Source organism: Leucopleurus acutus (assembly GCF_964270905.1).
Source record: "Leucopleurus acutus genome assembly, chromosome: 10".
Lineage (NCBI taxonomy): Eukaryota > Metazoa > Chordata > Mammalia > Artiodactyla > Delphinidae > Leucopleurus > Leucopleurus acutus.
This window is the reverse complement of record NC_139153.1, coordinates 3,348,225-3,363,421: the sequence shown is the minus strand read 5'-3', so window position 1 is coordinate 3,363,421 and position 15,197 is coordinate 3,348,225. Positions and strand designations below refer to the sequence as shown.

Genomic DNA, 15,197 nt, shown 5'->3' with positions numbered 1-15,197 from the left:
AGCACAAGTCCCGTGGGGGGGTTGATCAGGGACGGCCCTCTTTCCCTCCCCACCCGCTTTGACCACTAAGAACACACCCAGGCAATGGAGCAGTGGACGCTCCCCCCGACCCCCGGCTTCCTGTGGGGTCCTGAGCATCCCCTTCAGAGTAGAGCTGACGACAAGGTCAGGGCCCCCCTGGGCAGTGCACATCAGGGCCTGGCATTTTGGATGAGCCCAGTGGAGGCTGCAGCCCCCGCCGGGGCCCCGCCCCAGCCCCCTACGCGTACAACCTGCAGGCCAGGATGGAGACCCTCTGCTCCCCTCCAGCAACGCCAGCCTGGCCTCGCCAGCACCTCAGTCCCCACCTGGGCCTCGGGGCCTGTGGGACCCAGCTTGGCCACCTGTCCCTCCCCGATTACCTGGTCCAGGCCTCACCTTCCTCTGTCCCTCAAGCCTCCAGAGCTAAGGCCTGTCCCTGAGCCAACAGTTCTTTCCCCCAAACCCGGCGCCCTCCCTGGACGGGCAAGATGCTGCTGAAGCAGGGGTTTGGGGCTCCTCAGGCCTCCCCTCCCCTCCCCACCAGGGAGGGGCTCTCGGACAGCAGGTCCAGACCTCGCTTTATTGAAGGAGAAGCCAGATGGGAAAACCCACCTGCATCCCCTTCCCTGCCGCCCCCTCACATCCAGGACCAGGGCCCCTGCCTGCTGGCTGGGAATCCAGGGACCCCAGACGCCTGGCTCCAGCCCCCTCTCAGGTCTCCCACCCCTGAAGGGAGGAGGAGAGGGTGCAGAAGAGGAGGGAGGGGGCCCAACTGTGGAAGAGATGGAAGCTTCCTTGGTCTGAAACGGTCGCACTGTTTTGAAAACCAGAACACCCCACCCCTGGGGGCCCTCCCTGCGCCTGGGAGCTTCAACTGCCCTCCTCCCTCCTGGGAGAACTGCCGCCTGGTCAGGCCGTGACCGTGACCGTGTGGGTCTTTCTGGGACTCAGGCTCTGCCCTCTGCCCCCACCCGCAGAACGGCCCGGAGACCGCGACACCCAGTGCGGAGAGTGCAGCTGCGCGCGAGGTCCCCCCCCTCATTTGGAAAAGGAGAAGCACTGAGGGGCAGGTGGGCGGGCGGGCGGGCGGGCGGGTGGGCGGCAGGCAGGGAGCCACTCAGAGGGCAGTGTCGTCAGGGCACCTCCAGGGGCAGCAGGGGTGTGTCTGAGTTCTGTGCTGTGACGTTGGCTGGCTGGGGCCCGATGAGCCCCTGGCCATACAAATTAAGGATGGAGTCGGCAATGATGCGGGCTGTACGCTTCTGGTACCCGCCCGAGGTCACCATGAGGATGGGCACCTGGTGGCCTCGGACCAGCCGGAACACCAGCTCATCCCGCTTCACGACACCCTGGTGTGGGGGATGGGGAAGGCTGGAAAGTCCTGCTGCAGGTCTAACCCTGCTCCAGACCGCTGCTGCTTTTGCCCTTCCCCTCTGGCTTCAAGAGAAGCACCACTGCTGCCCACCTGCCCTGCCGCTGCTGTGTCCCTGGACCCTCCCCTGCCCCAGGGTCAGGAGGTACCTGCGGACTGATGGACAGCCCCCCGAGGCGGTCCCCCTCAAGGACGTCAGTGCCTGCGTTGTACACCACCACGTCGGGTCGATGCTCCTGGAGGGCTTTCTCCAGGTTCCTCTCCACCTTCCTCAGGTACTCATCATCCTCCGTGCCCCACTCCAGCTCCACCTTCCGCCTGATGGCCTCTGCGAGGGAGACAGCAGTAGCCCCAATGTGCAGGGGTGGGAAACTGAGGCTGGGGAGGGCGAGGACGGCCCATTTCCCCATCTGACTCCCCAGTGCTCGACCTCTTGTTCACCCAAAACTAGGCTAAAAAAAGAGCACACAAGCGGCAAGGGGGACCCAAAGGAAAGCAGGGGGATCACAGATGAAACACTGCCCTGGGGATTCAGGGACCCATGTCAGGTGTCTGAGCCACTGTCTCCGTAAGTCCTTGCCTGGACACCCCATGTGCCCTTAGGTCCAAATCCAGAACATCTGACATTCAGTTCAGAAACGGGTCCCTGGGGCGGCAAAGCGGCTGATGTACGCACAGCGGCCCCGCCGGCTCTTACTGCGCAAATGTCCCTTCCCCACAGGGTGGGCAGGTCCCTGTGTTTCCAAAGCTCAGCTGAGAGTCTCTACCTTTTAATTACTCCACCTGCATTTACTTAGTAACTATTATATTTGAACTAATTTCTGCCGTCTTATTTTATATTTATGTATTTTTCCTTCTTTTTTCTTTTTTGTCCTTCCCTGTTTTTGACCAGACAGCTGCATACCTAGTAGAAAAGTCTACTTTAGTCTTCTGGTGGTTACCCCAAAAGAAGGACTCACAGTGTTTATTGGGCAGGTTTATGTGGTCTTGGGTGGGTCAAGTGACCTTTTCAGGTCTCCGTTTCCTCGTCAGTCTCCCCCTCACAGGGATGCTGAGGATAAATAAATGAAGGGACCTCTGCAGGTCCCAGCATGTAGGAAATGCCCCAGAGAGAGCCCCATCCAAGCAAGAGGCCCTGGGGCTGAGGGACAGGGCAGCTTACGCTTGGCAAAGCGGTCCCCGGGGTAGATGTGGCGGTTGTAGACGTCCATGATGTACACGCGCTTGTCGCCCATGAAGTCCCGCTCGTGTCCGTTGCCCTGTGGGGAACACACGGAAGCCACTCACAGGCAGGTACCCCGGGAAAGGCACCCCCAACCACACCCCAGGAAACACCCCACGTGCCTGGGTGCGGGCGTGCCTGGGTGTGGGCGGCAGAGGCCCAGCCTGGGGCTTGGGGGATGTTCCTGGGGGAGCGGAGCCCACAGCACGGTGGTGCGCGTCAGAGGCAGCTGGGGAGTGCGGGGAGGTGACCTGGGGGGGCGGGCCTGTGGGACCCCGGGCCCCACCAGGCACTCACCTGATGGGCATCGAGATCAACGATGGTGGCTCTGGAGACACCCTCCACTCGCTCAAACAGAAACTGCCCAGGGCGGGAGAGGGGAGAGGTAAGGACCACACAGGCCAGAGGACACAGCCCTGTAGAGGCTCCCAGTTAGCGAGGGGGTGGGCCGAAGCCTGTACATGCTTACGGGAGATCAGGCCACCAGGCAGAGCCCTGGGGAGCTGTGTGGCTCTGGAGAAGCCTGTGTGTGTATTCAGGGAAGGCTCCCTGGAGGGGCACGTGCTGTGCCCTGAAGGGCCAGAGGTGAGGAGGTTAAGAGAGTTGGCCCTCCGCGACAGCTCAGGATTCCCGGGGAAATGCTGGGGTGCAGAGTGGGGAACCCCCCTCAAGGCTGTGCCTGGAACTTCATTCTGCCATCTCCGCCTTCCTACAGGGCCCAGCCCTAAAGCCTCCTCCTCTGAGAAGCCCTCCTTCCCCTCCCCCACCCTCCAAGAAGGTGTCCTTGCGTCCCCCTCTCCGAATGTCCCTCCTCCCCATTAGTCCCCGTGCCCCGTGGGGACAGGAGCCACGGGGCCCACGCCGACCCCGAGCACGAGGCCATGCGCGGGTGCTGAGGCAGCGCTGCGGTCTGACCGACATGGAGACCGCTGCCAGCTCTGCCCCTTCCGGCTGTGCCCTCGCCCCTCTGGGCCCGTTTCCTCATCTCCTCCTCTGTAAAACGTGAGGGTGCAGGGGCGAGCCCTGGAGGATGGAGGCGGCCACAGGGCCGGGCCCGCGGTAAATGCTAGCCGTTGTCACCACCATCAGGGTCATTATTTCTATCTCACCCTTCTCATAATTTAATATTGACATGGAAACTGTTCCCCTCCGGTCCCCTGCCACTGTTGAAGGCTGTCACCTCTGGACCATCTTAGGCAACACGAAAAAGCAAGTGTCGTGTCTGGGTTTGGGTCCCAGCCCGGCTGAGGGACCCGGGCGAGCTCCCGCCCCTTCTGGGCCTCAGCTGCCTTCTCTACAATGCGGGGTGAGCACACCAGATTGGGGGATTCCAGGGAGGCTCTCGGAGGCGACCCCCCCCCCACATGCTCTCGGGCACACCTTGATGGCGAGCGTGATGTCTGCGTAGGCGCAGAAGCCCCCGCCCCGGTCGCTGGAGCAGTGGTGGAAGCCGCCGCCTGCGAGGACAGCCGAGGTGTTGCCAGGGCCAGGCTCAAGGCCCAGACACCCCCCTCCCACCTTCCTCCCAGGGCCCCCCTCCCCGCTCAGCTCCCAGGGACAGCTCCGGGCTCCAGGCTGCCTAAGTCAGCTGACCCCGCGTGGGCATGTCACCATCCCTGGGTCAGGAGGCAGCTTTGCCATCGTGGCCACCCCTGTCCACAGTGGCACCAGAGCTGCTGCCCCCAGGACCCAGGCCAGGCCACGGGGCACTCACCTATGTTGATAGCCCAGCCTCGCTCCACGGCCAGCTTCCCCGCCTTTGGAAACAAGCACAGGATGAGGGGTGCGGGCGGCCAATTCCTGCACTTACTTATTCATTGAATCACTCATCCCATAAACACCATTTCCAGCCAGCTCCAAGGTGGGGATGAGCTGGGAGGTGGGGTACAGGAAGCACCCACCCATCCCCAGCAAACCCCGAACTGGCTGGCTTATGAGACATGCGGTGCGTAAGCCCCTGTGCAATTTGGTGAGGAGACTGGAGGAAATCAAAGTTCAGTTCTTAGGATGGAACGTGAGCTGACAAGGGTTCTCAAGCAGCTTTTAAAGGGAAAATGGACAAATTTTTGTTCCTGGAAATACTGTCGCCTTATTACTGAAATCCTATAGGAAATCATAATTTTGGGGTGGGCAGTAATATTCTAATAAACTTGCAAAATGCACAAATTTGCAAAGCTGAAAAGAAAACTATAGGGGTCAACAGGTATTGATCCCTGTCTGGGTTGGATCATTGTACATTCAAATCATTTCAGCTCCTCTACCTCCAATCAACTCAGCAGTCTGTGGCGAATTTTAGAGAAAACTACACACAGAATGTAAAACCCAGTTTTGCTGCAAGTGTTTGTGACTGTCACACCCACGATGGGGGGGAGGGGCACCATCCATCGCTGACGTCATAGGGGTTTGTTTCCATCTGAAATTTGAGTAGCTCGGAGTCACAGTTTTAGGACATACTCTCCAGGGGGTGAGGATACATCTTATACACCAGCAAATACGGTAACTCTAACAGGTGGTCTTGGGGGCAGAACAGTGAATTCTAATGTCCCAGCCAGACAGGAGAGGCTTTGGAAGAAAGAGTTCTTGTTGCCGCCTTGAGGAATATTTAGGATTTTGCTCAACTACTCAGCAGCACGAGGCATTCTAGATGGAGAGCCCAGGGTGGGCAAAGACCCAGGGTGGGAAGGAGCCTGGGGTGGAGGGCCCAGCCCAGCCGCTGCTCCCCCCCCAAACCAGCTCCCCACCTACCATTATGGTTCCTCCCGTCTGGGTCCGGAGGGGCTTCAGCACCTTCCTCTGTACCAGGAAGTTGGGCAGGAAGATGACAGGGGGGATTTCTGTGATGGTTGCAACAGCAAAGGACCACTGTGGAAAGAGATGTGGGCCATTGGCCTCCCTCTGACCAGTGAGCCCAGAGGCAGCAGCGGGGAAGCAGATTCCCCTGGGCCAGCTTCGGGGTGGCGCGGGGTGGGGGGACTTCGGGCGAGCGCAGCTCCTTGGGTGAGAAATGGGAGCTCCCACCGTGGCTGAGCTCTGGGCTCAGTACAGAGATGCTCACAACCGCACTCTCCTTAAAGCTAAGTCAGCCCTCGGTCCTCGTGCTCCAAGGCCCTCGGCTGCCCTCTTGTGCCCAGAAGGAGAGCTGCAGGGGACTCCAGGTCACCACGGAGCCCACCCAGAACTGGCCCAGCCCGCCCACTGCTCAGAGGGGCACTGAGGCCCTGGAGAGGCGGGGGGCTGGGGGGAGGATCTTTCCTTCCAAGGTCACAGGGAGTCACTGATGGAGCCAGGACTGGACGCCCAGGGCTCCTGCTGTCCAGGCACAGCACAGCCTCCCCATCCACCGGGAATCAGTCATCCCTTCAAATGGGGCTGGATGTCCTCATCCTCCACTGCTGAGGCAGGAGGGTCTGGAGCACCGAGAAGGCGTCTGCACCAAGATAAGGACACAGGCCTTCCCTATAACCTCCCGAGCCCTGGGCAAGCATCCATGCACCCCGCTCCTAGACCATCTCCTGCCTGCCTGGGAATGCCCGAGGTCCAGACCCTGCTCTCCACTGACCCCAAGCAGAGCCCTGGAGGGGCCCCAGCACTTGGTAGGTATTTACTAAGCGCCTGCTAGGCTGCAGGTCCCAAGATGGCACTGCTCCTGGCCTCACGCACCCCAGCAGGGAGGCGCTGATATGCAACGCGACAGCCTTGCTGGGGAGAGGGAGAACATGGTCTGGCTGGACAGCTGCGAGACCCGTGTGTGTGTGTGTGTGTGTGTGTTTTCGTGCACGTGTGCAGAGGTGTGCATATGCACATGCGTTCATGTGTATGCATGTGTGGTAAGGGGCAGACCCAGAGAAGGGAAGACAGCCAGCTCCACCCATCTGTCCCGCCAAGCCCATCACCCAGCACCGGTCCGGCACACGTGAGGCAGAGAACCACTGTTCGCTACAAGTAAGTGAACAACGAGCCCCTGAAGGAAAACACTGAGTCGATGCCCCCCTCCCACCCTCGGCAAGCCAGCAGGGGACAGAGAATGAAAGAAGAGGAAGCCATAGCCCCAGACAGAAATTAAGAAAGCAATTTCATTTACAACACCTTCAAAAAGAATAAATTTACCAAGCAGGTATAAGACTCATACACGGAAAACTACAAAACGCCGCTGACAGAACTTAAAGAAGATCTAAATAAGTGGAAAGACATCTTGTGTTCATGGGCTGGAAGACCTAACATTGTAAAGATGTCAGTTCTCTCCTAATTCATCTCCAGATGCACAAGTCCTGCCAAAATCCCAATGGCCTTTTTTTTTTCTCTGCAGAAATGGAGAAGCTGATCCTGTAACCCCGGGCGTCCTGTTTCCCTGGGACTCTCTGAGACTCGCCCCCCCGGCTGCTCCGTGGCACACACGGGGGCCTGTGTCTCTTCTCCCACAGGCGCCGGGCGCTGTGAGGGTAGCAACAAGGCCCAAGTTGTGCCCAGACTCCCTGGGGCTCCAGCCACAATTTCTGGGACATCCTTGCCATCCTTGGCTTCCTTGGCTTGCAGACCCCACACCCAATCTGAACAAAAGAAAATCCTATTGTTCCAACTTCATAACAAACCCCAAGTTCTGCCACGTACCCCCCCCCCCCCCCCCAGGTCACAGCTACTTCCAGCCTCATCTGAGAGGCCAGGCTCTCTCACCAGGATCATTGCAACCACCTGCTCCCTCCCAGGCTCCCTGCTTTTGTTCTGACAGACTGGTCTCAACCATTCCCATCACAGCTGCCAAGCAATCCTGTTAAAATCTAGGTCAGATCACGTCCCCCTGCTTGAAACACTCCTGGGCTCCCACCTCCTTCAGAGCAAAGCCACAGCGACCACAGGCCCTCCGTGGCCTGGCCCCGATCATTTTCCGACCCCACCTCTTACCGTCTCCCTCCCATTCCTCCCATCCAGTCGCTTAGTCCTTGCTGCTGCTGGAACACACTGGAGATACTCCTGCCTCGGGGCCTTTGCACTTGCTGACCCTTCTGCTTGGAATGCCCTACCCCCAGATGCCCACCGAGCCCACTCCCTCAGGGCCCTCAGTCCACGGTCACATGGCAGTGAGGCCCCCGGCCTCCTATTTTGAAGGGCGGTCCTCCCCACCCCCTTTCCTGCTGTCCTTTCCCCAAGGCGCTGAGCGCCTTTTAACACACCAACTCCGTCCCATCAAGAGAGGGATTCAGTCTCTTCTGTTCCGCCATCATCCTACACCCAGAGCAGAGCCCGGTCCTCTAAACACTCACTACATAAATGTGTCCCGAGCACTGCCCAGCACAGGGTACACAGGGACTACATGTCGGGTCTGCATCCCACCACCCGGCGCCCCACGGCAAACTGTCACAGGGTCAGCACAAGGCAGGAGCCTGGCCCTAGCCCGACCCAAACCCCACCCTCAGTGGGGCCGACTCTGGGCCTTGCACACAGCAGGCTCTCAATAAACACTTGTTTCCCTGAATGGACGTCATCTGGCAAACATCAGGCCACTGCACCTCGTTCAATGCCCAGTGTATTAAGCATTGAAGGCCACACCAGTGCAGGGCCAGGCATGAGCCCGGAACACGGGTATGGGGCAGTACGGGCAGGGCACACACAGGACCGCTGAGGAGAAGCAGCCCTGGGGGTCCTGCAGCAGAGAAAAGAGGAAAGAAACGTCGTGGACATCAGGGGCCAGGGGGCTGTTCCCGAGAGCAGCCCCTAGACACCACACAATGCCTGGAACGTGCATGGGTCTCACCTGAGCGTCTGGGGCACATGACCCCACATCACTCTCCTGTGGCACCTGGAACAAAATCCAAACTCCTCCTGAGGCCTGCAGGGCTTGTGGACCAGGGCTGCTGGCCTCCCTGACCACATCACGTGCCACGTCAGCGTTTCATTCCCTTCAACCTGGCCACTCAAGCAACCCTCTCCCCTTCGGGAGGCCAAGCCCCCTCCCTCTCCAGGCCGGAGACTCTGGACATTCTTCTTTTAAAACTCCACATGAGTATCACCTACTCCTCATTCTTTGTTCTCTGCTCACACCTCACCTCCTCTGTGAGGCCCTCCCTGACTGCTCAAGCTAAATGAACATACCTCTGCCTAATTACCCTTTTTTTCCCTTCATAGCCCTTGGTGCTCTCCGAAATGCTCTTGTACGGTTACTTCTTTATTTTCAGTCTTCTTTAATGAAATACAAATCCATGGGAGCAGGGAAACTTGCTTATTCTTTTTTTTCTTTGCACCCAGTACACAGTCAGTATTCGATATAGACGTGCTGCGTGACTGAATACTTCTTCACTTTAGTAGGTCATGTGGAAATCATCATGTTTCTCCTTTTGCTCTGGCTGCCAGGGAGCTCCAAATACATGGCACAACCATAGCATCTTGGTTATGTTGGCATATCTGAAGTCTCCTCCTGTCCTTGACCTCAATTTTCTATTTGGGGCTCTACTTGTTTGCATTATTGCTTATCACATAGTAAGCTGCCTTCAGGCTTCTGGGGTCCCAAGGCCAGGCATGCAGTCAGTCCCACACCGTTCCCTGAAAAGCCCCTCAAACGGATGGAGCCCTGGAGCCCATCCCCTATCCCCAGCGTTATCCTGGCACTGGCTCCAGCCTGGCGCCACTCTGTTCTGGTCTCTCCCTGCCCCCACCCTCACCCTCCGGACTCTGGCAGGCATGTCCTCCTGACCGAGCTGCTGGGCTGTGACCACGCATGTCCGGGCCCTGGGAAACCAGAGCAGCCAAGTGCTGGGCTTCGTGCCAAGGCCTCGCACACCTCGCTCTCCCAGGAGCCAGGTTTCAACCTCTTCCTGGTAATCTTTCATGAGCTCACACTGTCACGGATCCATCTAGAATTCTCACAGCTCAGGCCGCGTAGAGGAGGACGGAGGGCAGCTGCCGTGGCCTGGAACCCGGAAGACCTGACCGGATGCCCTGCCTGGGGTCTCCCCCGGGCCTGCTGGACTTCCCAGGTGACCTTGAGCAGGTGGGGCCTCTTTCTGGGCCTAGGTGTTTCCACCTATGGGGAAGAAGCCTGGTGACCTCTGGCGCCCACTCTAGCTCTGAGTCTAAGATGAGTCCTGCTGGGAAGCCTAGCGGTCAGGGGTCAGGACTGCACGCCCTTGGGGACAGAGAACCTGTGGCATCCCTGACGCACCAGGTTCTGATGCCACCCCGAGCCCAGCCTGCCCTCTTCTCCCACACAGGGGACTGACTGAACGCCTCTACCCTCAGAACCACACTGAAGAGAGCCATGCAGCTCCTCTAGAAGGAGGTCACCACGGGCAGACCCCATGTGCTCTGCAGGTGGGCTTCAAAAATCTTCCAATGAGTTGCTACATTAAGAAATTAGGAACTGTCACTTAACATCTGGATTTCTGGCTTCTCTTTGAAAGCTGGGCCCACGGTGGAGGCTGGGCGGCAGCCACCAGCTTGGGAAGGGCAGGAGCTCCAGCTGTCCCAGACACCACCCACCCCTTGTTTATGTTCCCTGCTGGGCCCTGGGGCGTAAAAACTCATTTTCAGCCCAACAGTTTCCAACACGTCTTTAGCTGCAGAAGCCCTTGAAACAGCATCTTACACTTTAGCCCGAGGTAAAAGTAGGCCAAAGTGGAATAGCTTTGGTTGAATGGGGACAAGGGACTGGGGTCCCCCCACCCATCATCCCAGCAGGGGTCTTTGAGGCCTGTCCACATAGCACAGACTGAAAGTCACTGATGCAGAAGCCCAAAACCCCAGTGAAGGTTCAACCCCCACCAAGTGGCCATCCCTGCTTTCATACTCCAAGGATGGGGAGCTCACTATCCCCTGGACTAGCCTAGCCCACCCCTGGCATCTGCCTTTCTAGGACACCTCTCTCCTGTCGGGGATCACGGACTCACACGCTCCCCCTGCACAGGGACAGGAATGGAGCCCCTCGAGGCTGTGCATCCCCAGGCTAAGGGCCCCCTCCTCCAGCCCCTCCTTCTGGCTGGCAGCCCCCAGGCCCTGTACCTTCAGCTCGTTGAGATAGCGTCTCGTGTGCACCACCAGCAGGTCTTCGTCCGAGGCCTCCCGTGCCTCCACCAGCATGCTGTCTGATAGAAGTTTCTCTTCTGAAACCACAAAGCAGGCCCCATGCATCCCTGCCGCCTCCAGGCCAGGCCCAGCCCCAGCCCCTCCCACAGGCTGGCAGCCCTGCCCCAGGACAAGGTGGGCCCTGGTGGCTTGTGGGCGGTCTGAGAACGGGCCACCTCTCAGGCCAGTGGGGACAGAGGCCAGGCCCTCGGGCCAGGGGACATACGACATTGTGCACAGTGATCCTCGTGTTTCCCAGGCCACTGACAGCCGGGAAGCGAGCTCAAGTGTGACTGGACACCTTCTAGAGGCAGGTAGCACACGGCTCATTAACGCTGACTCTCAAGGTGAGAAAAAGCTCTTCTGATCGACTCTCCCTCCACCTTGGGATGACATCATGGGGGGGCTGGTATACGGGGGGCCTCTCTTTAACACCTGCCTGACCCTTGCTCATCTCCCTTTTTTTAACCCCCCAAAAGGAGCAATCAGGTTCACAGCACGCAGCAACAGTAAGCTGCCTGAGCTGAAATAACACTGTTGTTTTCATTGCATTTATTTTTTACCATGACCTTCTATTTATGGCAAATGAAACTGGCTTTTTCCATTTAGGTGACATAATGTTTCCTTTTAAAACAGGTTTATTTAAGTTTCTTAAAACGAAGGCCAAGTCAATAAAAACTATGAAGTAAATAATGGAACAGGTGGTATGAGGCGATGGCAAGGTCCCAAGAGTGGTTTGCAAATGACTGATGTTTGGGAAAAACCATGTTATTTCATTACCACATATGCATACACCAGACAAGACTTGCTCCCTTTTGCAACGGAAGAAATAAGGCAGAGAGGACGAAGTGCTCTAGGGCACAGTGACAACAGGACCATGATGCTCTGGTTCTAGGGAAGTCGAAGGACAAGGTCAGAATCTAGGGGACCTATGCTAATGTGTCACTCTTAGAAACCAACCCTGGTAGAAACCAACTAGTTCCATACACTTCTCACAAAGAGCTCCACATATAGCAGGTATCCCCCCCCGCCCCAAACACTCCATGGCTCCCCACTGCCTTCCGGCAAGGAACCAGCTGTTTTCTTGGCGGTACCCAAGGCCCTTCACCATGTGGCCCTGGCTCCTTTCCACCCACATGCTCAGAGGAAACTCAGGAAAATGGTCAGCTCAGAGTGAGGGGGACAAGGAACCCTTATGTTGCGCTACTGGGTGACACAGGAGCCCAAGAAGGGGCAATGAACACAGAGACTCAGGACCACTGGAAGCACAGCATAAAGGACCCCATTCAGGAAGGCATGAGAACAGCCAGGGGAGAGGCAGGATGGCTCCGCTCACCTCACCAGAGCTCTTGCCATGGCTGCACACCACTTGTACTCTTTTCTACTTAATATTTTTCTTTGAATATGCACTCTGGTCACTATTGCAAGTGGAAAATCAGTATCCCTTGCCATAAACAGAAGCTACCCAAAAATAAAAACAAAAAATATAAAAACAAATAACAGTGTTATTAATCTCTAACTTGACTCTATTTTCTGCCAGGTGCAGAGACTGAGGCTCGCTCTAGATTTGTTAAAAAGGGAGATGGGCTTAGGTGTTAAAGACGGGCTAGCCCCACAGTGAAACTTCCCCCAGGTGTCATCAGAGGGATTGTGCGATTTAAAGATATGCAATGTTTCATCCTATGCCAGGTAACATTTCAGGTAATATTTCCTACTTCCCTCAGTTAAAGAACCCACAATACAAGGAACTAGAATATTTTTTTTCACCAGCCTACTGTGATGCCTGGATTTTCCACATGAACCAGACCCCTAGATTACAAACCACAATTGAAACAACGTGCTCCCCAGAGCACCACCCCACTCAGGGGATGAGCCATGAAGCGGACGAGCCTGGGGCTCTGAGGTCCAGGCCCCATTCCCCCACTCAATAGCTGTGTGCCTTTGGGCACATTTCCTAACTCTCTGGGCCCCAAGTTCCTTCATTTGTAATCCGTGAGGTTGGAGCAAAGGTTGTCCACTTCCCAGACTCTAGGAGCTTGTGGGCTATGGACAATGCATTCCTCCAAGCATCAGCTCCCCTTCTACTGGGTCTCCAGGGGCAGAGACAGGACTTAGGTCCACAGCGATGGAGAGCCAGTGAAGGTGTGATACGGGAGCATATCATGCTTAGAAGTCTGTGTTGGAAAGATCCTTTTGACAGCACGGGTGGGAGGCTGTCCCAGGGCTGACACTGGAGGTGGGAGGGCCTGACGCTTGTGCCAGGGAAAGAGCAGCAGGTGGTGGCAGGTGGGCTGGAGAAAGCAGATGTAGGGTCCGAGTGGGGCCTTCCATACCTTTTAGGAAGCTGATCACTTTGCCCCATTTTCCTGCATCAAAGGGGTGCAGCTTCTCCAGGCCCAGGAAGGTTATGTTGTAGCGCGGTGAGTACACGATGGGCCAGCGTGACTCCGGCACATGCTGGTACAGCTGGGTTGGGTGTGGCCTTCCATGGGCACAGAGACAGACATGCACAGACAGGAACAGTCTCACCGTGGGAAGCAGCTTCCCCTTCTGCGCCAGCAGGCTGGGATTGAGCAGACAGCCCTGACCCAGTACCACCAGCTCCCTCGGTGGCAGAAAAAGGGCCACTTACCAACAGCAACAACAGTAATAATAGCGGTTCCTTACTGAGCTCCCTGAACCATTCAACCCAATCCTCACAGCAGCCCTGGGGGGTAGGCACCACCATCCCACCGGAGGCTCCGGGAGGGAACCAGGTGCGCCCAAGGTCACACGGGTCTGTGGAACAGCAGATGTGAACCCAGGTGTGTCTGGCTGTAAGGCCTCAGCACCTCACCTCCACATGATAACAATTACATCAACAGCTCTGTGGCCGTAGGCCTCGCTTTCCTCAACTGTAAAATGTGTGGCTGTTGAGAAGAATGAGATAACGCATTTAACAACTGAGCACAAAAGCGCCCTTGCCCTGAGAGCTGAGGTGACAGTTCCCAGAAACAGCAGGTCGGGGCTCACGCAGGCTGCGGCCCAACCCGGAGCCAGGAATGGGGTCACCTGGGGCCCCGCCGCGCAGCTGACCCCCATAACACCTCCGCAGCTGCCGCACAGGGAACAGAAACCCGGCTGCCACTGCGGGGGCCTCCGCTTAGCTGGTGGGGCCCGAGGGCAGACGTCAGAGCTGCGCTTGTAGCGAGCCCCCGCCGGGACGGCGCCCCGCGCCGGCGCCCGTCCCGTGGGCCGCAGATTGGCGGCGCTGGGCTGGTCCGGCACGCGGGGCCGGCCTGGCCACAAGAGGCCCGAGCGCCCCTCACCCGCCATACCTGGGCCCGCACCTGGCGGGCTCGCCCGGCCGCCCGCGCACTGGTGCTCCCGCCCACCGGGACCTCCGGGAACCCCCCGGGCTTGGCCCGGCGCCCCATCCCGCTCCCCCATCCCCGCCCCCACCGCACTCACATGCCGGGGCCGGGCCCTCCCAGCGCTGCCACCGCTCCGCGACCGGGCGGGCCGGGGAGCGGCCCCGCCCAGGACACGCCCCCAGCTTCTGTCGTCTCCACTGGGGGCGGAGCTCCGAAGATTCGGCTCCGCCCCGCCTCCACTCGCGCCTGCGTCACAGCACAGAGGTCTGGAGTCCCGCACAGAGCGCCTCTGCGGGAGGGAGGCCACGCCACCCAACGGCCTTCAAGCGCGAAGCCCCCCCTTCCTCAGACTAACACCCAGTGAGATCTCGCCCGGCTCGGAAGCCGCGACCCTTATGGGGAGGACCGCTCGTCCCAGAGTTGGAACGGGAGGCATCTCCCCGCCCCGTGGGAAGGGCCAGTCTATGTACCGCCTCCGACCGCCAGGCCTTCCTGCGCGGTCTCAAGGCTTGGGCGTCCTGGGTGTTAGGGACGCCGGGCTTCCCGGCGGACTCCGAGGCGGAGCCGCTGTGTGGCCTTGGGCAAGCGTCCGGGCTCTGTGGTCTCTGTTTCCACGAGTAAAATGGAAAAGTGGGGGCCGTGTGTTCTGGCCCTGACATCTCCGACCTAATGGGATGCATGACCACACTGACTTGAGGCCACCCACTACCCCCCACTGCCCAGCCCCATCTGGCGGCTCTGACATGAGACAAGCGCTCTCCACACAGTTCTTTAGGCTCTCTTGAGCCTCAGTGACCTTACCAGTAGAATCAGACTGGTGATCCAGTCTTCAGGGTACAGTTGTTTATCTGCACACTCACCCCGGCCCCGCCCCGGGAAGCCAAGAGGAGCCCGGCGACAGCTGAGAGTGTCTTGGGGCTGGATCCTGGGAGGAGGCCCCAACAATAGAGCCCCAGAGGACAGAGACAATGGGCTTCTCTGTAGGCCCAGCTGCCCCGCCCACCAAACAGAAGCAGCTGACCCCAAGGCTGCCAGGAGCAGGGCAGCGGAGATCGCTGTGTCGGTGTGACGGGGGTGGAGGTGAGGGGGCACCATGAAGGGGAAGGGCACAGACGTTTGAACAGTGCCCTGCACGTGCCCATCACCTGATCGCACGATGACCCACCTTGGATTCTCA

At 58.4% G+C, this 15,197-nt stretch overlaps 1 protein-coding gene across 1 annotated transcript; it reads right to left on the bottom strand.

Annotated features, from left to right (window-relative positions):
• Window positions 1-768: 768 nt before the first annotated feature.
• Window positions 769-14,157, bottom strand: HDAC11 (histone deacetylase 11). The gene is made up of 10 exons (XM_082847567.1): window positions 14,118-14,157; window positions 13,001-13,149; window positions 10,605-10,705; window positions 5,361-5,477; window positions 4,330-4,372; window positions 3,996-4,072; window positions 2,913-2,975; window positions 2,556-2,652; window positions 1,543-1,721; window positions 769-1,370 (listed from the first exon to the last, which is right to left on the bottom strand). Coding segments are annotated over exons 1-10 (1,044 nt in total). The 5' UTR covers window positions 14,120-14,157; the 3' UTR covers window positions 769-1,154.
• Window positions 14,158-15,197: the final 1,040 nt, after the last annotated feature.